Source organism: Pollachius pollachius, assembly GCF_949987615.1.
Source record: "Pollachius pollachius genome assembly, chromosome: 19".
Taxonomy (NCBI): Eukaryota; Metazoa; Chordata; class Actinopteri; order Gadiformes; family Gadidae; genus Pollachius; species Pollachius pollachius.
Window position 1 is genome coordinate 14,584,101 of NC_136952.1, and position 24,062 is coordinate 14,608,162.

At 46.9% G+C, this 24,062-nt stretch overlaps 1 protein-coding gene across 1 annotated transcript; it reads right to left on the reverse strand.

The window, feature by feature from the left end:
* Positions 1-842: 842 nt before the first annotated feature.
* On the reverse strand, positions 843-23,976 carry rnf157 (ring finger protein 157). Its single transcript, XM_079756420.1, has 19 exons — positions 23,443-23,976; positions 21,605-21,723; positions 17,035-17,123; positions 16,451-16,603; positions 16,023-16,140; positions 15,804-15,870; positions 14,351-14,394; positions 12,740-12,787; positions 12,307-12,378; positions 11,610-11,769; positions 10,914-11,026; positions 10,181-10,410; positions 9,071-9,179; positions 8,870-8,978; positions 7,940-8,160; positions 6,537-6,599; positions 6,373-6,421; positions 4,483-4,593; positions 843-1,097 (listed from the first exon to the last, which is right to left on the reverse strand). Exons 1-19 carry the CDS (start codon positions 23,528-23,530, stop codon positions 955-957), a joined length of 2,106 nt encoding a protein of 701 aa, XP_079612546.1. The 5' UTR covers positions 23,531-23,976; the 3' UTR covers positions 843-954.
* Between the last annotated feature and the right edge of the window lie 86 nt (positions 23,977-24,062).

Consider the following 24,062-nt stretch of genomic DNA (forward strand, 5'->3'; position numbering starts at 1 on the left):
GCAAAACCAGGACTGGATTTTCCAACTGATACCCTCCCCCCCCCCCCCCCCCCCCCCCCCCCCCAGTCCAGTATTGTAAGGGAGTCCGGTGTGGCTGACAATTTTAGTTGTTGTTGTAGCATGTGTTATTAAGAACACATTTATTACAATTTGATTGCCGATCACAGTAGCCCCTGACTGTTTCGCTGGTCGTAGTACTACTGCTAGTAGTAGTAGTAGTAGTAGTAGTAGTAGTACTACTAGTATTAGTAGTAGTAGTAGTAGTGATAAATGGTAAATGTTAAATGGACTGCATTTATTTAGCGCTTTTCTAACCAGTGGCCCCTCAAAGTGCTTTGCACACATTCACACCGTCGTGGCCGTCAACCATGCAAGGCAACAGCCAGCTGGTCGGGAACACTTAGGGTTTAAGTGTCTTGTTCCGGGACACTCTAGCTAGGAGGAGCCAGGGATCGAACCAGCAACCTTCTGGTTGCTGGTTCGATCCCGCTCTACCTCCTGAGGCTTTTACAAAGGATGGAGTGCGGGGCGTGGCGTGGAGAAGGCGGGAGGATGGGACCGAGGGAGGGGACCAATAATACCAAAACACAAAGTCATGGCAATGGATAAAACGGATCAATAAATACACATAGGGTCACACCGAGGAGGCAGAGGGAGAATGTCGGATGGCAGGCCACAGCGATAATGTGGACTGATTGTTTTGTCCCTCTCTGGACGGAAACTAGTTTTTTGTTTTTTCTCCAAGATGACAGTTTCGTCCGGGCGGAGTGGGAGTGGTTTATGAAGAAGGGAAACGGGGGGGGGGGGGGGGGGGGGGGGGGGGGGGGGGGGTTTCCCTGGCGATGAGTGCAGCATCCAGTGACATGGCGATATGTCACGTAATGGACGGATGTGTGTGTGTGTGTGTGTGTGTGTGTGTGTGTGTGTGTGTGTGTGTGTGTGTGTGTGAGGGTTCTACACGATGAGCGGCCCGTGGCGGGGGTGTTTAGGATCCTGGGCCTCCCGGTTCTCCGGCCCGCTCTCCTCCAGGTTCAAGTTTCCTGTGGTGGGGGGGAGGGTCTCCTGACCGGGCCGGTAGCCCCCCAGATACCCTAGACCTGGGCGAGAGAGAGAGAGAGAGAGAGAGAGATAGAGAGAGAGAGAGTGTGTGTTTCAACATGTTGAAAAACCTAAGAAAACAGGTCCTCACTTTGCGTTGTATGACCGCCACCTAGAGGGCGCCAGCACATAACCCTCTTGCACATGCCCTCCCTGCCCCCCCCCCCCCCCCCACCCCCCCACCCCCCTACACGCTCCTTCTAAGAACGGGGTCACATATCTCTAAGCCCGATAAAGGATGAGGTCGGCCTAATTCAGCATTTCTTTATGTTATTGATATCTCGAATCATAAGACTCCAGCAGACGGCAGGTCCAGAGACCAGATAGTCTTCAGATATTGTCTAGTGCAGGGGTCGGCAACCCTAGGCCCGCGTGCCACCACTGGCACGTGGCAGCATAATCATTGGCACACTTAAAAAAAAATATATATATTTTATTTTATTTTATTATTAATATTATTGAAAATTTTCACTGCACAATACGGAAGCATAATTATTACTACCGATTTTTTTTGCACTTTATTCTGTTTTGGGCACTTCCTCCCAGTGCAAAGATGATTAAATGAGTTACTGAAAGCAGTGTTCTGAAATGGGATCAATTGATAAGAAAATATTACAAATATTGTTGCAAGTGGCCTGTATGGATCGCCTTCACATGGTTTTGCAAAGCTGTACATGTCTTAAAGATATTGATGTGGATGGTTCCAACATTCTCATCTATTCTTGTTTTTTACATTTCTCACAGTGCAAATTTGTTTTTTGAAGGAGTTTCTGAAAGTGGTGTTTTAAGATGGGACATATGTTATTATAATTTGTAAGCCCATGTAGCAAATGTAACAAAAAAAACATTTAAAATGTTGATGCATGATTGTGGACTATATGGAAATAATACAATTCCAGGTCTTCTGGAAATGTTTTTGGTCGCTGTGTCATAATTCAGCTTAATATTTAATATATTGTTGCTTAAGGCACACCCACATGAAAAGGAAAAGGTTGCTGACCCCTGGTCTAGTGCCTTTGGTCATTTCAATGTGGATGTAGCATAGGCGAGAAGAAGAGCAGAATAACCCCGACCTCGTCTTTTATGAGCAGTAAGTAAAGAAGTGCAGGGGGGGAGTGTTTATGAACAGAATGATTTTTAGGTAACTTATTTTGGGGGCTGCATGCATGTTCCAGCCCCAGCCAGCCAACATAACAAGTCTGGTGCTGCCACTGAAAAGATTATTTAATCAGGGTGTTTCTGTTCATATTGTTTTTGGAGACAGGAGAGAATTAACTAGATGCCCGGAGCTCATTTAGAAAAAAATAAATAACAACTGTTAAAGTGTTAAATGGTGCGAGGCATCCACGTTGTTTAGTTCAAATGCAGTAGTCAGCTGTGTACCTTCAAGTTAGCATTGTGTCGAATCTACAGCCTCTCTTGGATCGGGCCGACAGCAGTTCATGTGAGGCATTTGTGACATTGTGATTCATTGGAAGGTTCAATGTGTTTGCAATTTGTGTTTACTTATTATTTGAACTCAATGCGTTGTTAAAGTCACCGAATCACAGACAGAGGGTAAAGGGTTAGCCCGTGAGAGGGGATGAGGTGCGAGATAGAGCAAACCAGAGCACAACACAACGCCATCATCTGTTCTAGTCTCCATACCTAGTCCTCAATGTGCACTGGGCACGTCTCCTCACCTGTCCATCGGAAAGGGGGTACAAGAGAGAGGGAGAGAAAGTGAGGAGGGGGGGAGGAAACATTGGGGGAGACAGCGGTTGAATATCAATCGGTGAAAGAGGAAACGAGAGGGAGAAGGAGCAGGCGAGAGGGAAATAGAAAAAGAGGGGGGGAGGGAGAGAGAGAGAGAGAGAGAAGAAATAGACACAGGGGGAGGGAGAGGGAGGCAGAGAGAGAGAGAAAGAGAGAGAGAGAGAGAGAGGAAGAGAGAGGCAGAGAGAGGAAGAGAAAGAAAGAAAGAGAAGGAAATAGACAGAAGGAGGGAGAGAGAGAAGGCCATAGACACAGAAGGAGGGAGAGAGAGAAGGGAGAGAGAGAGAGAGAAAGAGAGAGAAGGAAATAGACACAGGGGAAGGGAGAGAGAGGCAGAGAGAGAGAGAGAAAAAGAGAGAGAGAGAAATAGACACAGAGGGAGGGAGTGAGAGAAGGACACAGACAGAGAAGGAGGGAGAAGAGAGAGAGAAGGGAGAGAGAGAGAGAGAGATTGAGAGAACAAAACACTTTTACAACACACACAGAGAAAATACGTTGCACAACAATCACCACACAAGATCAGAGTGGAGGCGGGGCTTAAAGGCTATTGGTGGGCGACAGGCCAATGAGAGGCAGTGGAAGCTGTTGGGCAGAGGCTAATCTCAGGCTCACTGGTTGATGGCCAGCGAGGCAGAGTTTAAACCTGCGACCCACGTCTGAGCAACACGTACTATAAATCCCAGATAAAACATGCTTTAAGATGGTGACATTTTGTCAATTGGGTAATTATTGATAAAGTTATGGTATCCTGCTTCCATCGCAGTGACCCAACAGCTCTGCAGAGTCAACATCTAGGCATGACAGAGGGCCGAAGGGCGGAGGAGGGGGGGGAACAGAGGGTGGAGGGGGACTGGAGAGGTGGAGGAGCATGGAGAAGTGAAGGAATGCGTTGCAGATGTTTGGCAAAGCGGATTGGAGCTGGCAGACACGAACATGAACTTCAACTCTGGGATGCGCACATACACACACGCACGTCGCACATTTGTACACACATATTCACTCGTACACACCTGCTTGCTTACACACAGAACATATACAACACTGGTTAAAGTGTGAACGAAGGTCATTCACAACAAACAACGCTCGTCAGACACAGAGAAACACATACACACAGACACAGACACAGACACACACACACACACACACACACACACACACACACACACACACACACACACACACGCACACACACACACACACACACACACAGACACACCCAGACCCACACAGACACACACACACACTTCATCCTGGTGTTTTTGCTAGAGGGAGAGGAGAGAGAGTGTAGATATCTAGTCCTGCTTCCACCACAACACGGTACCACAACACCAAAGGGAAAGGAGGAAGAGTAGAAGGAAAGCTGAAGGTCTCATTGCTGACTGTCGTTTAGTAGGTTTTGTTTACCCTTGACAGGCATGTCAAAAAAAACCTAGCAAGCTAAAATGTTAATCTTTGCAGTGCTTTCTCCTTGATTGCCTTTCAACTGAAGACCCTTTCTGTGTTACTCCCCAATGTCCTGACCAAAGTCTCTCCTCTCTCAGCGCCCCCCCGTCCGACTCCCTGAAGCTCCCCAGTCTCATCCCCAGTCCTCAGGTCTCATTGGTCCATGTTCGGTATGTTGCCACTCACCAGCGAATCGGCTGTCGGAAGCCTGCTCATTATCCAACCCAAAAGAGGGCGTGTCACAGAGGGCGTCGCCCTGATTGTTATTGGCCAACTCTGGACACCTGCTCCGCCCACCTGCAAGCGAGGGCAAAGGTCAAACAAGAGCAGCCAGGCACAGCAGGGGGGGGGGGGGGGGGGGGTGTGGCTTGGGAGGGCGGGGCAGGAGGGGGGGAGCGGTCTACAAAGGGGATGAGGTCAGGTTTGTGGTGTGGGGGGCCATGCTGGAATGGCTATTACAAGAATGCTTTAATCATGTCATCAATAATTAAGGCTTTGGAGCAGTGTGTTTATTAGATATTATAGGATAATAATATCCGATTTTTCCTCTAGTTTTTCTAGCAAACCACACACTAGAAAAGGAAATGTGCATGCGTCACTATGTGTAGGCGTATGTGTATGTGCATACATGTGTAGACATATGTGCATGAGGACTGAATGAGTGGCAGGGCAGCACATAGAGATAGGGCACATAGACTGAATGGGGGGCAGCACAGCACATAGATATAGGGCACATAGACTGCCGATCAGGCAGGGTAGCGTTAATGCACATGCCTGCAAGCATTCATCTTACATATTTACATTCACAGCGTGGGTCAGGCACCAAATCGTCAGGCAGCACAAGTCGTACTGTGTTTCCACTAATTAATTGAAAGGTCGTAAGTCATGGTCAAGGCAGTTTTTTATTAGCTCGTGGTTTGAGCTGCGGCAAACTATTTTGAATTGGACAATCAATCCAAACTCACAACGTATACACTCGTACGTACGGACACACGTACAAACAATCCATCAACTAGACACAAAGACATTTCCTTATTCTTACAGAGAAGTCCAAACTCATATATATATATTTATATACATAGTATACATAGGGGAATCTCACAACGGGAGCACAAAGCAATCTGAGTCACTCTCCTGACGGTGCAGAATTTACTCCCTTGTCTCTCTCTCTCTCAATGTTTCGGTTTCTTTCTCAAAATCACACGCTCAGATACACACATGAGCGCAAGTACACACACACATACACATAAACACACAAACACACACACACACACTCACACACCCAAACACACACACACACACACACACTCACACACCCAAACACACACACACACTCACACACCCAAACACATACACACACACACACGTGCAACATATACACATCATTGCAACATATATACAGCTATATTTTCTACAGTGCCAATGGTGCTTTCATTTCAGGGCAAAAAATAATCGGTTCATGCACACTGTGCAAAGCTCTGAATACAGATGAAAACTAAAGATATTGCGTACACAGATGGACACACACCAAAACACCTGAGCCCTTAAAAGCCACTACATGCAAATTAAGACACACTCAATCACACACACTAAAACAAGTTTAAGAAGCGTTGGAAATCTTCATGCAAATGCAAATCAGTGCATAAGTCACAATAGAAAGTCATTTAAAATGATTTTTTTTCAGAGGGTGTTTTAGCATGCATGTCTCTAGGGAAACTAGTGGGTTAGGCTGAAGCTGAATTGTAATTCTAAAATATTCAATCATTCATGGCTCCTTGCTTTGCTTGCTTTTGTTGCAAGCAAAAAAGCAAGTTCTTCAGCAGGAATGGGACACAATGGTTGTCCTTTGTAGAACTAGCTAAAAGTTGGAACAGCCAGCCATACAAATGCGTTCTAGCAAGACAACCCTGAATCCTCCTTAAGATAGCGGCCCACCTATTCTATCCCCTCCTAGCTCTTGTGTTTGTCTTCGGACCGCCGTGTCATACGGGGTCACATTTAACAGAGGCCTGTCCTACGTGTTTCTTTATTTCACGAGAGGGGTCGAGGGATAGGGCGATTCATGACTCTAGTTACCCTTTTCATGAGACGGCGACGGACTGTCCTCTTCCGTGACGTCGTTGCCCTGCGAGAGCGAAGACAGGACAGACAGAGAGATGACAAAAATACATATGTGTACCATCATGTGTTTGAGCACACACTGCTCAGGGCTCAGGGGCAGTGGAGAGAGCTGTGCTCACCTCAGAGTCCTGCTCCTCCAGTGACACAGAGTACTTTGGTTCCTTTGGCTCCATGGAAACACCCTGAATGGAGAGAAAACAAGGCGATATGGAGTCTGGTTCGGTCCAATGAGGAGCTGAGAAGACAGGACTATCTAATGAATGGACCCAGAGCTGCACAACATAGAACAAGAATGTAGCATCATGAGCTTTAATGCAGGTCTGTCACATAATAATATTAGACAAATGAATGAATGGTCACAGCCCTGCATGTGAACATTTAAAGATCTCCTATTATACTACTTTTCTGGTCTTAATTTCTTATTAATGAGTCCTAAAGAGCAACCTGACACGAATCACAGCACAAAAAACGATGTCGATTTTCTCTTCCTCTCATCTGGGCGCTTTCAGCGTTCTCTGTCAACACTCGGCTTCGTCCTTCTCCGCCCCCTTGCCCCCCTCCTGCCAACCCCACTCCGTTGTGATTGGTTACCTTCCGGTAGAGCATGTTGAAGCATTACCATACATGGAAAATCCGGATTGTCATACGTAGATAAATCCCGGAAATTTGAACAAGTGAACCGCGACCGGCGTCCCTAGTGTTTAGCGCTCTGCACAGCCACCCCAGACGTCAGCAGGGACCACGTCTAAATGCATGTGCGTCATTATTTGACACTTTAGTGTGGTTAAACATGACTATAAATCATTATAACAACGTTTATAGGTCATAAAGGTCGAAAAAGCATAATAGGTGCTCTTTAAATCCCAAAATGATGATTATGATTATTCACCAATAACTTCATAATATAATCTACCTTTAATACAGGAGATTTGATATGGACAATGTCACGGTCCTAAAGTGAACCTCCCCTCTCTCCCCTCCCCCCCTCCCTCCTCTCTCCCCCTCTCCCCTCCCCCCCTCTCTCCTCTCCCTCCTCTCTCCCCCTCTCCTCTCTGTCCCTCCCTTTCCCTCTCACCTCCCCCCCTCTCTCCTCTCTCCCCCTCTCCTCTCTGTCCCTCTCCCCTCCCCCCCTCTCTCCTCTCTCCCCTCCCTCCTCTCTCTCTTCCCCCCTTCTCTCCTCTCTCCCCCACTCTCTCCTCTCTCCCCCCTCTCTCCTCTCTGTCCCCCTCTCTCCTCTCTCCCCCCTCCTCTCTCCCCTCTCCCCTCCCCCCCTCCTCTCTCCCCCCCTCTCTCTCCTCTCCCCTCCCCCCCTCCTCTCTCCCCCCCTCTCTCTCCTCTCTCCCCCCTCCCTCCTCTCTCCCCCTCTCCTCTCTGTCCCTCTCTCCTCCTCCCCCCCTCTCTCCCCTCTCCCCTCCCTCCTCTCTCCCCCTCTCCCCTCCCCCCTCTCTCCCCTCTCCCCTCCCTCCTCTCTCCCCCTCTCCCCTCCCCCCCTCTCTCCTCTCTCTCTCCCCCCCCCTCTCACCCCGTCCTGCTGGGAGGGTCCCCGGCTCCTCATGGGGGTGTCCGGGTGGTTGTCCCCCGCGGCGTAGCCCCCGTCCCCGGCCCCGCGGGGGGGCTCCCCCTCGCCCCCCGCCAGGTAGGACCCTGACATGGAGGACATGGTGTCAGTGCTGATGTGGGAGTGCTGCGAGTGGGACGAGGCCATGGACATCACCGACTGGGCCAAGCTGCTGCTCACCGGGTCTGGCAGACACACACACACACACACAGGGGCACACACACACACACACACACACACACACACACACAAGCACGCAGTCACACAAACACACACACAAACACACATGTGTAAATGGACGCATGGATGTCCATGTGCGCGCAACTCACAATCATACACACAGACGCACACACACACACACACGCAGAAATAAGCACACACGCATGCACTCACACACATGCACTCACACACACGCACTCGCACAGGCACGGCAAAGCAAACAGGCATGAATCCGCATAGGCATTGCAAATGTACTCATGGGTATACACACCAATCTAAACACAGCCACACAAACGTGTAAGTACACAATCATACACACATACACACTATTACACCAACAGTTTGCATTTAAATGACCCTGCTTTTCTATTGTTCTGCCTAATAAAATATAAATATCAATAACCCTTTACCTTAACATTAGACCTTAGCAGCAAACTGTTTAAGAGCAGGGTGTGTGTGTGTGTGTGTGGTGCCTGCGTGTTTATGTGTGTACATGCGCATGCACACGTGTGTGTGTGTTTGTGTCTGTGTGTGTTTGCATCCCTGTGTGTGTGCATGCTTCCGTGTGTGTTTGTGTGCGTGCATGTGTGCGCGTGTGCGTATGTGTGTGTTTGTGCGATCGAGTGTGCGAGCGTGTGTGTGTGTGTGTGTGTGTGTGTGTGTGCGTGTGTGTACCTTCAGGGGATGTGATGGTGGAGGACAGCGGCGTCCCGGCGCACGATGATTGGTCGATAGCTCCGGAGGACGACAGGGTCAGGTTCTCACTGTCTGGCGTCACACCGCACTGGGAACACCAGAGAGCCAGGGGACACACTTTAATACACACACCCAAACACACACACACACACACACACACACACACACGGGAACACACACCTCTGGTGGGTCTACGGGCAGCTTGCGACGGCACGCCTGGACCTCAGACTCACTGCAAGACTTCTCGTCCTCCTCCTCTTGGAGCACAGAGGAATTCTGGGAAAGGGACCTGGAATAAACCAAAGAATGTGAGACAAATAAAGACCAGTTATTCAGTTTCACTGCATCCAGTGGAAGACAATATAATGACAAAGAGGGAGGATGGAGGAGGATAAAAACAGAGTGCAGGGGGCATTGCCTTGCTAAGAAATACTTGTCTCAATGCATTCCGTTCCCCAATTTGTTTGGTTTTATTTTTAGCATTTGGACATAACCATGATTTCCGGTACTGTAAACAGTATCTTCACCGCCAAGTATACCATTATTTCTTCAAATAGTTTTCCAAGTGCCTGTCGCCTTTCTATACACCCTCACTTCAGACAGTTTAACGAACCATCATTTGGCAGGCCTTGAGAATCCTTTCAGACCACTTCACAACCCCCCCCCCCCCCGTCTTCCTACTCCTCCAATAAGTGCCCTGTCTCAAGGAGACGCAGAGAGCCACAGTGCTTTAAATGTTCCAGTTTTTGTACCATCAGTTGAATGCTTGATACACAATATATATATATATATATATATATGTTACATGTAATATAATATATCAAACATTACATTTTCCAAAGCAATTTCCTCATCTTGCCTTATCTCTACCCCAGACCCCACACTTGCGTGTGGGGTCTGGGGTAGAGATAAGGCAAGATGAGGAAATTGCTTAGGAGACAGGGTGTGTACGGTATGAAACATCATACCGTACACACGGGCGTGTATGCATAGTCAATCTATTTATGATGTGGTGATTTATTGGGTCGGTTGCTGTTATTATTGTGTCCCTTCAGTGTCTCAGTGGTGCATAGCTATTTATTTGTAGTGTATGTTGTACTGAGCCCTGTCTTGTATTCACTGTCCTGTTGATGTTGGTTGTTGTGCGTATTGGCTTGGTGACAAAATGATCCCCCCCCCCCTTGGGGATTATTAAAGTGCAATCAATCAATCAATCCCACCGCCCCGCCCTGCTGGTCGGACCAGGAGCTGCAGACCCAACCAGACCCCGGGGGGGGGGGGGGGACCTACTTGGAGCCGCTCTTCTTGAGCTTCCCTCCCTGGCTGGAGTTGGAGTGGTCCAGTGGGGAGGGGGAGCGGGGCGGGGCCGGCCGGGCCTCGCCGCTGTAGGGGGGCAGGGCCCCCGTGATGTGGCTGGGGCCCGAGTGGAGCGGGGGGGCCGCCGGCGACGTGCTCAGGGGCCCGTTGAGGGCCTCCAAAAGGGACACCGCCTCGTAACCCGGGGGGATGTGCTCCATCGCCTAGCAACAGCATCAACAAGGACAAACGACCCGGTGTGTGACGGACGTGGACATGTACACACACCTGCATTTTGTCGTGAGGATTTCTTAATCATTTTTATTGTAGACACAATGAATAGCATTCATATAGACGCAGTAGTGAATGGACAGTACATTTTTTTATGCGATATGTAATGTTCAGTATCTATCAACGTGTGTCTGTATGCGTCTGTGTGTGTGCGTTTGTGTGTATGTGTGTGTGTGTGTGTATGTGCGTGTGTGTGTGCGTTTCAGTGTGTTTGCATGTGTGTGTGTGTGTGTGTGTGTGTGCATCCATGTGCGTGTGTGCATGCATCCGTGTGCGCGCGTTAGTGTGCATGCATGTGTGTGTGTGTGTGTGTGAGTATGTGTGTGTGTGTGTATGTGTGCGTGTGTGTGCACATGCTTTTGCGTGTGTGTGTGTGTGTGCGCATGCATGTGAGTGTTCATGTGTGTGTGTATGTGCACGCATGCGGCTGTGGTACCGAGTTGTCCTCCGAGTCGGAGGTCTGGGAGGTGATGACGGGGTTGAAGCTGCCGGGCGACAGGGGACTCAGCTTCTTCCTCATGGCGCGGATCTGCAGCAGCGCCCGGAACGCTGAGCACGCACACACAACCACCACAAAGTCACACACAGAGAGACGGCGCCTTGTGTGGGACGCACAGTGTTGTTGATCTGATGACCACTTGGAGTGTTTTCAGTTCTTTTAAACCTATTTCCCGACTACTATTCATTGAGCAGTCGCTTTTTAACTAAAGGAAATGACATTAAATGGTCATTAGTTAGGGTTGGGAGGCATTTTGCTCAAGGATGCCTAGAGGTTAGACTGTGGACGACAAAGGGTTCAAACTTGGTGATGCTTTGTGATGCATGACTGCACTCAAGATCTGATTGCAGTATAGTCAGTATAGTATCAGTCATATCAATATAAATATAAAATCCGTATTGATATAATTTGGTCTTGCTAGTCGGATTGATATTGATATTGACATCGACATTGATATTGCTATCAAAATTTATATGCTATTATTAATTTCCATATCAATATTAACATCAATATCAATATCCATATCTATATCATTTGTCCTTCTAGTCTGATTGATATCAATATTAACATCAATATCGATCCGTCGGGCAGGACCCGCGGCTCCCTCCGGGGGCCGCGGGGGGAGGGACTCACGCAGCCGGCAGATGGGGCAGCAGTTGGCCTGGTAGCGCAGGGTGTCGGCGCAGGCGTTGCACAGACACAGGTGGCGGCAGGGCAGGATGAGCGTGTCGCGGATGTCCGACAGACACACCACGCACTCGGCGCTGTTGTCGCTGATCTCGTCGTCCACCACCTGGGGGGGCAACTCATTAGACTTAGCGGTTCTCCGCCCCGCTTGGCGTGCAAACCTGTTTTTAGATCTGATGTGATTGGGACTTGAACCAGGGGCAAAACCCCAGTTTATTTTCCTGCCTCTGCGCCCGCACACATCGTGTCATGTTGCACAACACGATGTGTCATGTTGTTGTTCAGGTGATCATGTACCAACCACACGAGCCGGTTGGTAGTAGTAGTTTTCTCGTGGCCATGAATCATTCGCCCTTCTGTTCGTACATACAGGACACCGTCTTGAGAGCTTCCAAAGCGGTTCGATTATTTTCTATCAAAAATGTCTCATCGGATATCGATAGCTTGTAAGTCAGCAATCTCCCACGACCCCCATATGCATATCAGGTGACTCTAAGTGGGGTACCCACCCCATGGTGGGGGAAGCCTTGGGCTAACAACGCTCCACACGAGGTTTGGTTCTAACATACTGCTGTGTTAGTATCTGGGACACATCACAAAAGCTGACCACTGGAAGAAGCATGTAATGTAAGCAGGGTTGTACCTTGGATTCCTGGCTGTTGTACTTGTTCTCAATGCCATAGATCTCCTGGAGCAGGTAGCTGACCCCGTCCACCTGGGGAGAGGGACCGGTCTCAGAACACAAGACTATCTGGGCCATGGGGACCGGGGGAGCACTCAAGACGGGGGGCGCCTTCAGTTTATCCAGGCCGAACAACAACACACACAGAGGGGGAGATGGGGGGAGGTAGAGGTGGGTGGAGGGAGAGGTTGGTGGAGGGAGAGATGGGTGGGGGGTAGAGGTAAAGGTGGGTGGATGGGTGGAGAAGGGGTGGATGGAGGTAGAGGCAGGTGGATAAGTGGAGGTAGAGGTGGGTGGAGGTAGAGGTGGGTGGAGGGAGAGGTGGCTGGAGGTAGAGGTGGGTTGATGGGTGGGTGGGGTTAGAGGTAGGTGGGGGTGGGCATTTTAAACTCACCACTTGTTTCTGCTTCAGCGGTTTCACACAGAAGCTGCCGTCCATGTGCTGCCAGAGACACACAGGACTCCTCAGATTACAGATACACTTGACAGAGCAGAGGACTACATATCCCCGGGTAGATGGTGATTAAAGATACTCTTAGCATTACAGAGGACTACATATCCCCGGGTAGATGGTGATTAAAGATACTCTTAGCATTACAGAGGACTACATATCCCCGGGTAGATGGTGATTAAAGATACTCTTAGCATTACAGAGGACTACATATCCCCGGGTAGATGGTGATTAAAGATACTCTTAGCATTACAGAGGACTACATATCCCCGGGTAGATGGTGATTAAAGATACTCTTAGCATTACAGAGGACTACATATCCCCGGGTAGATGGTGATTAAAGATACTCTTAGCATTACAGAGGACTACATATCCCCGGGTAGATGGTGATTAAAGATACTCTTAGCATTACAGAGGACTACATATCCCCGGGTAGATGGTGATTAAAGATACTCTTAGCATTACAGAGGACTACATATCCCCGGGTAGATGGTGATTAAAGATACTCTTAGCATTACAGAGGACTACATATCCCCGGGTAGATGGTGATTAAAGATACTCTTAGCATTACAGAGGACTACATATCCCCGGGTAGATGGTGATTAAAGATACTCTTAGCATTACAGAGGACTACATATCCCCGGGTAGATGGTGATTAAAGATACTCTTAGCATTACAGAGGACTACATATCCCCGGGTAGATGGTGATTAAAGATACTCTTAGCATTACAGAGGACTACATATCCCCGGGTAGATGGTGATTAAAGATACTCTTAGCATTACAGAGGACTACATATCCCCGGGTAGATGGTGATTAAAGATACTCTTAGCATTACAGAGGACTACATATCCCCGGGTAGATGGTGATTAAAGATACTCTTAGCATTACAGAGGACTACATATCCCCGGGTAGATGGTGATTAAAGATACTCTTAGCATTACAGAGGACTACATATCCCCGGGTAGATGGTGATAAAAGATACTCTTAGCATTACAGAGGACTACATATCCCCGGGTAGATGGTGATTAAAGATACTCTTAGCATTACAGAGGACTACATATCCCCGGGTAGATGGTGATTAAAGATACTCTTAGCATTACAGAGGACTACATATCCCCGGGTAAATGGTGATTAAAGATACTCTTAGCATTACAGAGGACTACATATCCCCGGGTAGATGGTTATTAAAGATACTCTTAGCATTACAGAGGACTACATATCCCATGGTAGATGGTGTTCAAAAATACACTTTAAAGAGCATTACAGAGGACAACATATCCCATGGTAGATGGTGATTACAGATAGACTTTAAAGCGTATCACAGAGGAATGCATATCACCAAGTAGATTCAGTTTGAGGCACTCTTCAAATTAATGAATTTCATGAGAAAGTCTTGATATTTCACAAAATGTTCCTCTTCCTCTTAATGACATTTACTAATCTAGAGTCTGATCTAATGACAAACACAGAGGAATCAGCACCAGGTGTTGTTGCAAGAGCTCAGCGATGCATTTATCGTCTATTGTCTGTATCAACAGGAGCATTTCTCTTACCTTCTCAAAAGTTGCCAGCAACACGTGGGAGTGGCCCATGTGTTCTGTAAGGCAAGAAATATAAATATGCTCATTAATGTTTATGGATCTGTGTCTCTGTTGACACCTGGTATATTGTACATGCCAGATGTACACAGACAGTATTTCAGCCAAATCAGTATCCCGAAAGCATTAACATGGGGCCGCATTTGCGATCTCCACATGCAAACAACACATCCACACAGCATTGTCCAGTGTTTATATACAGTATTCAAAGATCTAGCAGTTATGTTTATAAATACATATATATTTTTATTTATATATGCATCCAATGTGCCTTAGATGAATATGCAAGAGCTAATAGCCATGACAACAATAAGTTTGCGAATAATTGGGAGCAACAAAAGCCCTCTTCACAACTGGCATCAACATGCAGTTGTGCTAAGGACAGGTGGGATTCACTCAAGACGCATTGAGGACCCATGGCGGTCTGATCGCTCAGACCCGGTTGGGAGTGGGTCACACATAAAGCCTCGTAATTTCAGCAGCGCATACGTGAATGTGTCCTGGGCCGTGTCGAAGGACTGCCAATTCAACTGATGTAAGTTGAAGTAGGAATAAAGGCTTAGTTATGGTTCCACGTTGACGCAATGCAAGGGGGTTTACGGACCCATTACGTCCTTGCGGTCCCTCCCTGCGTCCAACGCAAGGGCCTGATGTGCGCCTCCCAAAAACTGTAACCTTGCATCGAGGCGACGCAGCAGCAAGGGCTGTGGTTGGTCGAAGGGACTGCGTGGTAATTGTGTTTCGTCAATGTGGAACCGTAACAAAGCCTTAAATTCTCATTCAAATGCCAGCAGCGTCATATTAAAATCGATTCAAATCTTAAAACCTGTATGCTGGATTTGTGCACCATGTCTGAACGTTTCAATAAGCCAGTTATAAAACAGCAATGAAGGTTTAATAGAAGGGCATCGCGGTGATGTTAGTTTGAAGATATTCTCTTGCAAAACAAAATAGTATTTTGAAATAGGATTTGTCATTGAACAATATTTCACACTATTAGATTGGTGATTTCTACATTCAACACGTTGTTTTCTCAAGGACATTGTGTGGCAGTTGGGGAAATATGTAGGAAACATTGCCGAATGTGAAAACAGGACTAAGCTGGAATAAATCGTCCCTCAATAAGGTATTGAGGGCCCAGGCCAGCCCAGGGCTGCTGCAGCGATCAAACCGTGCCGAGCCAGGCCAGTATATTAAAGTGGAAAAACGCCACGGGACACATGTTGATGCCAGGCGTGAACCGAGCCAACGTGTCCTGGAAGGCCTACATCGTGGTTCTCACGTGTTAAACATACATGGATATTGAGCTGGCCAGATTGTAACTCACTACAACCAGAGGCCCACTTCAATGGAAAAGAAAACCCACTGAGGGTTGACTGGTACAGACAGGAAGCCAGTGTATACTGACCTTCGCCCTCGTCCACCACAGCCTGCACCACCATGGGGAAGATCTCCTTGTCCATGTCAAACAGCAGCTGGGAAGGCAAGGGAAGGGAAGGAACCAGAACTTTATTTTTCTATTCGATTGATTTTTTCAGTGCTGTAGGCTAGCAGACTCATCTCACTAAAGATGCTTGGGCTGTTGAGTCCGTGGGAGCCGACCTACACGGGTACACACGGAGCCTACCTCCTCGTCAGCCCATTCGCTGAGGTTGACGGAGTGGGAGGGCAGGCAAAACTGCTGGCTGACTCCCCTCTTAAAGTGCACCGTCTCCGACTGCAGGGAGCTGTCCTGGGGAAGGTAGCTGCAGGGAGACAGGGCCCATCAATCACACTGTCTCCTGGCCAGGGTGGGCCCACACAATTCAGGATCCAATTCAAACATTATTTATCATTGTTATAACTTTAGAACTTTATTCAAGACACAGGAAGGTCCACATATAGTTTAGTATGATTACCTATAGTATCATTCTACACTACCAAAATCATGAAGATATTTTTTTACAGATTCAGTAATGACAGAATGAAGGTTCCAGAGCAGACAAATTGAGTTGAACTACATGTTCCCAGACTCTACAACATCACAAATAAACCTTAATATTGCCGTGATCTTACATTGGCACTCCGCTGTGGAACTCTTCCATCGCTTGGTAGTAGATGGTGATGGCCACCTGTGTGTCAGCGTCGAATGTGAACTCGATGTTATAGCAGGCCCTGTTCTTCACTGCCTCCTCATCCTCACCCGGCAACTTCAGGTCCTCGCTACACCTGCGGGAGGATGGGGATGAGGAAATGTGTCAGAGAAGGTCTAAGGCTGTAAGCATCCTATAAAAGAGTAATCACGCCTTAAATCAAACAGCGGGGACAGTGCCATCTCTGGCGGATCCTAGTATTGCAATACACATTTCTCCCTGGTGGGTCCAATAAATCCAGGTCGGAGTCCAAAGACTTGTTTTGAATGATAATCGTGTCGTAAATAACTGGCAGGCTTTAAGTATGGCCAATCAGGTCCAATCAGGTCCAATCAGAAAAGATAATCACAAACTCATTTGATTATGAGTATTATTAGCATACATCTAAATACTGAATGGAGCTTATTGCGACGCATTCAGTTCCTCCAACCAGCTGGTGTTTAGAACCCAGATGGCCGCTAGGTGAATAAGGCCCATTGGCCAAGCCCAGGTGGGGCGTTTACGTACCTTACAAGCCGCAGCGTGTCCTTCCGGATGTTTATAAGGCTTCTCAGCGTTTTCACTGGTTCCTGAGGTGGGGGGGCCGCATACGGGAACTGAAAAACACCCACAGTCAAACGTTTATTTATTCAAACCTGCGCTCTGAGGAGCCCACGCGATGAGTGCATGAATAAGTATGAGGTGTCCATGCCTGTTCAAAGCTTTGAGCTGCAGTCAATTAACAACTGGGGCCCCCTGGTTGGCTGTAGGGGCCCAAGGGGGTCCCAAGAGGCAGCTTTGTCGCTACATGCTGAACAATGTGGATCCTGATGTTGGTTGAACATATTATGATCTTGGGGGGCCCGACTGAGATTTGAGCGAATTCATGGGGTCCTCGTTGGCAAGAAGATGTTACTAAGATAGTAAGCTCTCTGCTTTTTTTGCATACCAATTTGGGTTAAGAACAACATGTTGAGTGCTGACAGATACTATTCCGGTACCGTCATCTTGTCTGCATGATTCGAACTAAGGGCTGAAAAGTGCTGAAACCAGCTCACACCGTGTCCTTCTTGTCAGACTGAGCATAAGGCCGGTGCCACAGAGCACATTCACCATCGTTCACAGATCACTAGCACCCATGGGAAACCAATAAGGGCAACTGATGAAGAATAACCTATTTTTAGGACCTTTCGGACAGAAAAATATTTGATTTAATTTTAGAGCAAGAGGAAGATGTGAGTGACAGTGAGCAAAGTTCATTCAATGAGACTATGTCTCATTGAAGGTGAGGGGGAGAGAGTATCGTTGAGAGTTTGGGATTGACCATGGCTGAAGTTAGATTGCAACACAATATGGGTGAAGTGGACATGTCCCTGAGGCTGCAAGACAGTAAAACACACCAAAGAAGTCAGTCGATTGGCCTCAGACTTCTTGGCGACAGTGGCAATGCAAATGATAACAATCTTTCAATAAGAAAGAGGACGGGAGGTATCTCTTGGTCCAAGAAGAAGGAATAGAAATGAATTTCAATTGACTAGTATTTATATAAGCAGGGTTTATACAATTTGTATATAATTGTATATCATAGTTACGATTGATATTTCCACAGCAGTAACACACATTGTGTTGAGATGCAGTGGCGTATTTCTATATGAACGGCGTCCTTCCTTATCGTGTCTATCTGCACTCATACTCCACACAGGCACACACAAAAGCACACAGACACTCGACCTCCCATATAAACAAAGACGGATTCCATAGGACAACTTGTTCTGCTTATTCATGGAGTGGCACAATAACAGGACAGATAAGGAGCACCGGAAGGGGAGACAGGTGCAAGAGACCAGCAGAAGGATAAAACTATTCCAGGGCTCCTCAGAAGCAAACAGCCTATGTACTGATCATGAGGAAGAGACATATGGATATGTGGATCAAAGAGGATTTCAATGCCATTGGGGATCCGTCTAGAGGGAGACACACTACACCCACAAGGACAACGTCGAATGCTTCGTCAAGATACACATAAACAGAGCTTCATCTGTTTGTGGTCACATTAGTCAGTCTATTATTACCAAACATATTGAAATTATTTAGATTTTCTACATAAACGACATTATTCCAAACTGCTCGGAGCTCACCTCCAACCCTTAACCAAACACAGCTCTTTTGAACAACCAGGATTTGCAAATCCTCTGCTCCTTTTTCCCATTCGTCGTGTGTTTTTGAAAGTAGTTTATTTTGAAATTAGGTCAATCCACCCCGAGTGTGATCCTACCATCACAAACTGACCTTGATCATTCTTTTGAATATTCATATAGCCTATTGATGCAGTGTCTTCTTCTTTCCCCCATGCATCTGATTCCCTGTTCCACAGCCAACAGCAGGCGCGGCCGTTGGGGTGGATCAGCGTTGCGTTTCACCTGGGCCAGTAAGCAGATGGGAGCGGCAGGTGAGAGAGGACGGCCGGTCAGTGCACCACCAGGCTTCGTGGTATTCAACATCGATCCGTTCCAGAAAATTGTCTCATAATTGGACTTTCGATGCTCAGCGTAGATTCATGGGCGCTGTGGCTGCAGTTTCGTCCACTGAGTGTGCACTAAGATCGAGCAGGAGCCATTTATATTCTACGGTCGGTCGTCAGGTTACTATGGCAACAGGCCTTTACGGTAATTGTAGAGCTCATACAATGTCCTCTTTTAAAACTGAGTGCGTGTTTCCTTCAAACCAAATTAAAAAATATGAATTGATAAGACAGATGGTCTATTATTACCAAACATATTGATATTATTTCGATTTTCTACATAAACGACATGATTCCAAACTACTCGGAGGTCAACTCCAACCCTTATCCAAACACAGCTCTTTTGAACAACCGGGATTTGCAAATCCTCGTCTCCTTTTTCCCATTCGTCGTGTGTTTTTGAAGGTAAAGTAGCTGACTGTGGGAAAGGAGAGCTGAGAAGACTGGTGCTCTGTGTGAGACGATGGGGGGTGTGAGGGGGGGGCACCCAGGCGAGGATGTGGTTAGATACCCCCACACTGCTCTCCTTCACCTAGGGCCAGGGGGGAAAGGAATCCGGGCCTTGCTGTGAGTGTATGTGTGCATGTGTGTATGCTTGGGTTCGTGTGGGTGTGCTTCTGCTTGTGTGTGTGTTTGTGTGCGTGTTTGTTTGTGTGTGTTTGTGTGTGCTTCGTTTGTGTGTGTGCGTGTTTTTCTGTTTGTGTGTGTGTGTGTGTGTGTGTGTGTGTGTGTGTGTGTGCGTGCGTGCGTGCGTGCGTGTATGAATGCGTGCGTGTGTGTTTGTGTGTGTGCCTATCTGTGTATGTTTAGCTGTGAATAGCACAGTATCTAGTATAACTAAACATCTGGTACCAGCCGGAGTCATGCCGGGCAAACCACACCGGCGTGCACACACATGTAAACACACATACACAGACACACAATCATTAACTAAAGCTGAAAAAGCAATATTGATACATTCTAAAAGGAAGGGCACAAGAAACCTTGGTTGGCTTGATAAATGTTTGGGCCAGTGGAGGCCGTTGCACTGGACAGGTAGGCTATGCTTTGAAGAAGTTAAAAAATAAAACTACCAATGTGTATAACTTGATATTAAAGCACATACCGCAATGCCTACTTTGGGGAGGGCTTGTGTGTGTGTGTGTGTGTGTGTGTGTGTGTGTGTGTGTGTGTGTGTGTGTGTGTGTGTGTGTGTGTGTGTGTGTGTGTGTGTGTGTGTGTGTGTGTGTGTGTGTGTGTGTGTGTGTGTGTGTGTGTGTGTGTGCGGACTACCCCGGGCAGCTCTTTAATCATAATGACTATGTGTTTGGGGATTTGGTGTCTAAATATGACACATTACTCGTCTCCAGGGTTATCATAATAGTTTCCCCACTCCACTATAAACAAAGCACAGAGGACACACACACCGTCCCTCCCACTCCCTACCATAAAACATCCAGAATCAGCAGGGACACAAACCCTTTACATATGGTACTTGATACATGACCTACATTTGACATTCCTAAGCTGCATGCAGAGTTTCAGGGAGAAGTGGAGAAAGACCTTTGATTAACATACACAATAAACGCACACACACACACGCACACACACACACACACACACACACACACACACACACACACACACACACACAATGAAAACAAAACCACTATACTGGAGTTCATGAATCCACTCTTCCATCTGCTAGCCAAACATGAAAGGTAAATCAGGAAAAGATTGCACGCACACATCCAATCCACACCCTCACAATTTAAATTCTGAAAACCGATTTAGGACACTCATTTTTTGTGCAAATATAATCTGCACAAAAAAATGGCGACTACTAAATCTATCCCCGGTCTAGACGGCGGGTCGCCTGAGATCAGGGAGCAGGTTGAAGGATCCTTCCTTCGAGTCTCCCCAGAGATAGATGTTATGTAGCTACATCTCAACGTATGTCACGACTTGTTCATGACAAAACAACAGACAGTACACGTCCCCAAAGCCCTGTTTAAAAAATAAAACTTCAAAGAGCAAGAGGCAGAGTTCTTTGTCTTCTTCTTCCGTTCTTCCTTGGCGCCGTGGTTGCATTAGATCTGAGACTGGCGAGGTCTTGACCTTGATGTCTTTAACGATCAATATGAGCTGAGGCCGGCCAGCTCTTTCACTTCCCAGTGAGCAGAGGATGGGAGTCCACAGACTCTCTTTTCATTTCAATTAGGCCTCGTGCCAACCGTGGAGCCCATTGAATTTTAGTTTTGATTAAATTATTCCAGATACCATTGGTTCACGCGGCAGCAGCAGCCTTGAGAAATGAACACCTTATCTCTGAGTTGTCAGAGGGCCTCTGGCATAAATCAAGCCCGAAGATCACTAAAATAACAACCGGTTACATAATGGAGTTAAGCATAAATTTTTTGGTCAGGCTTTTATTTTTAAAACAGCTCAGCTGAATGCCTCACTACAATAGTTATTTGGATACATCTCTATAGATGTTCGATGCTACTTTGTTTAACATTACCTATTTCATTACCCATTACCCCAGGTCTCCCACTAACTACCGCCTGGAGCAGAGAGGGGAGTGTAACCAATACCTACCGCCACAGGTCTGATTCCCAGGAAGTTAAGGTCGGTGTTCTCCCCGAACAGGTAACCTTCTGGGTGGGTGGAGTCAAACTTCTCTCCTCCCATGATGAAATGACTGGCAAAGTAACTTCCTGCAGACAAAACACAAAAGGGCCAGGGTCAATGACTCTGAACTTAAAAAGAAGACATAGCTGTCTTGTATAATCGTCTTTCACATTGTACTTGAGACGGATTTCTGTGTTTTTTTAAATTATTGGTTTGTTTCGCGACATCAGGGGAATCTTGATCGAGCCGTCTGTTGCCAATTACATTTAAAATGCATGAGAGTGGCTGTGAACACCATAAATGGACAATATAAATCGTACTAATTACTATAGGGCCCAGTGAAAAAAAAGTAAAACGTGAAGCATGACCAATGTTTTCTCTACAACACCATCATTATGCAGTCAAACAGAGCCTCCACCCAAAGTTACAAAGTACAAAGCTGCTTTTTGAGTTAAGGGAATACTTTGTAGCTTGGCTTGTTGTTGTTGGGCCGTTTGGGATGGGAGTTTGGCCAGATGTTGTTTTGTTACCAGCGCTCTCTCTGTGTTGATGACCAAACTGTTAAATATCACCTAGAGGTTGAGCCCGGTGTATAATCAAACACAGCTGATACCATAGTGCTGAACTCATGAATCACTAACTATGAAAGAGATTGCAGAGAGGGTGGTTTTTGTTTTATGTGCCTCTGAGTTCTACAATGTCAATTTGGGGAAATAACACAGGTTATTTGATAGCAAAATGCATATATATAGATGCAGAAAGACAGGCTGATGTAGTCAGACAGAAAGGCAGTCAGACAGACAGACAGACAGACAGACAGACAAATGGATACAAATTCATCAAAATAGTCATCGTATTATTTTGTAACAGGTGAGCTGCTTTTCTGACACCAGATCTCAGCACAAGAAGTGGATCTGACAGCTCAGTTTCTGCAGCAACAATTCTGGAATATATGTGTTCCAGATACCGTAACAACAACCACTGCAACTACAACTACAACCTCAACCTCACCAACCCTCTCTGCTTCCTTCACACAGCTTTTGAAGGCATTAGCACAACACTGGTTTCTGGGGATTTAAACCAGGTACACATTTCCCTTTAACCCAGGGACCAGGTCACATTTAAATAATTCAATGCTGTTTACACCCTTCCTTGTAACTACTTCAAGCCTCGAAAGTACTGAAATCACAGTTTCTCTGTAGGTTTTACGTGTTGACCTAATCGTCAGACCCTACGCGTTGTAGAGACCGTAGTTCAGTAGGCATATGTACTGTTAGCTATGAACATCATCCAAACTATTAGCCATCTCAAGATCAATATTAAGTCATGTGGTTGGCGTCACATTTCTTGTATGCAGGAATACCTCTTATCAAACCAAGGGATTTTCATAATTCCATACAGCTCTTTTCAACATGGATTTCCAATGTAACACTATTTTTCATTTAAATCAAAATACTCTGGTTGATTGCTATTTATGACCTTAATGCAGACAGGCTGCCGATCGTGTTGGTCTATATAGACAGACCTATCTCTCTACTGAGAATATCAATTTGTGAACTGAATTGGTCTCCTCTCCCGACCAGATGGCGCTGAGCCTCTGGCTCCACAGGTATCTGCATGCATATGTCGTTGGATAGCGTAATGATTATGACGATGAGGACAGCATATTAACGGCTTGAACGATGGCGTCTGTTGTGGACGATACGTTGCCCTCCCGTTATAAACATACACAACTTGCGCAATGAGCGTTGATCAGTAATCCTCAGTGACCGTATAGCCCACACACAACATGACTATGGACTTACCCGATTTCGGCGGATAACGGTACACCGAATTGGACGGGATGTCCACTTCTTCCACGCCTATGTTCTGTCTGCTTATAAAAGCTCCCATTTCCAGTTGAATTCAAAGTGAAGGTATTTAGCATAACACTCAATATCCACGATATTAAACGACCGACTTAATTTCTAGTATGTAATCCAGTTCGTGCTGCCATTGCCATTTCCCTCCGGTCCAAGGCCTCGGAATGGGGCGCCCAGTGTTGTGACCGTTGCGGGGATTAGTGGGTTCTGTGACCGCTTATGTCTCCCGGTTGAACGCTGCAGATCGAGACGCTGTGCGGAGGACGACCAACCGAGAGCGAGTCCCTTTAACACCGGAGCGGTTCTATTGTGTGACGATATCGCATCTTCTTTGCGTGTCGGTTTTTTAAAGAGCAAGTAAAGCGAGTCCCCTTGTATTTTTTAGCGCTCTGTGATACTCAATCGCCAAGAACTCAGCATATTCTCCCCGTTTCAATTCACTGCTGTGTGATTTCGATGGTCTTGTTCGACGTCCTGTCAAAGACCACTTCTATTGCTACCCGTGATGACGTCAGGGACAAATCCGGACCGTGGTTTTGCGCAGTCCAATCCAGGAGCTCGCG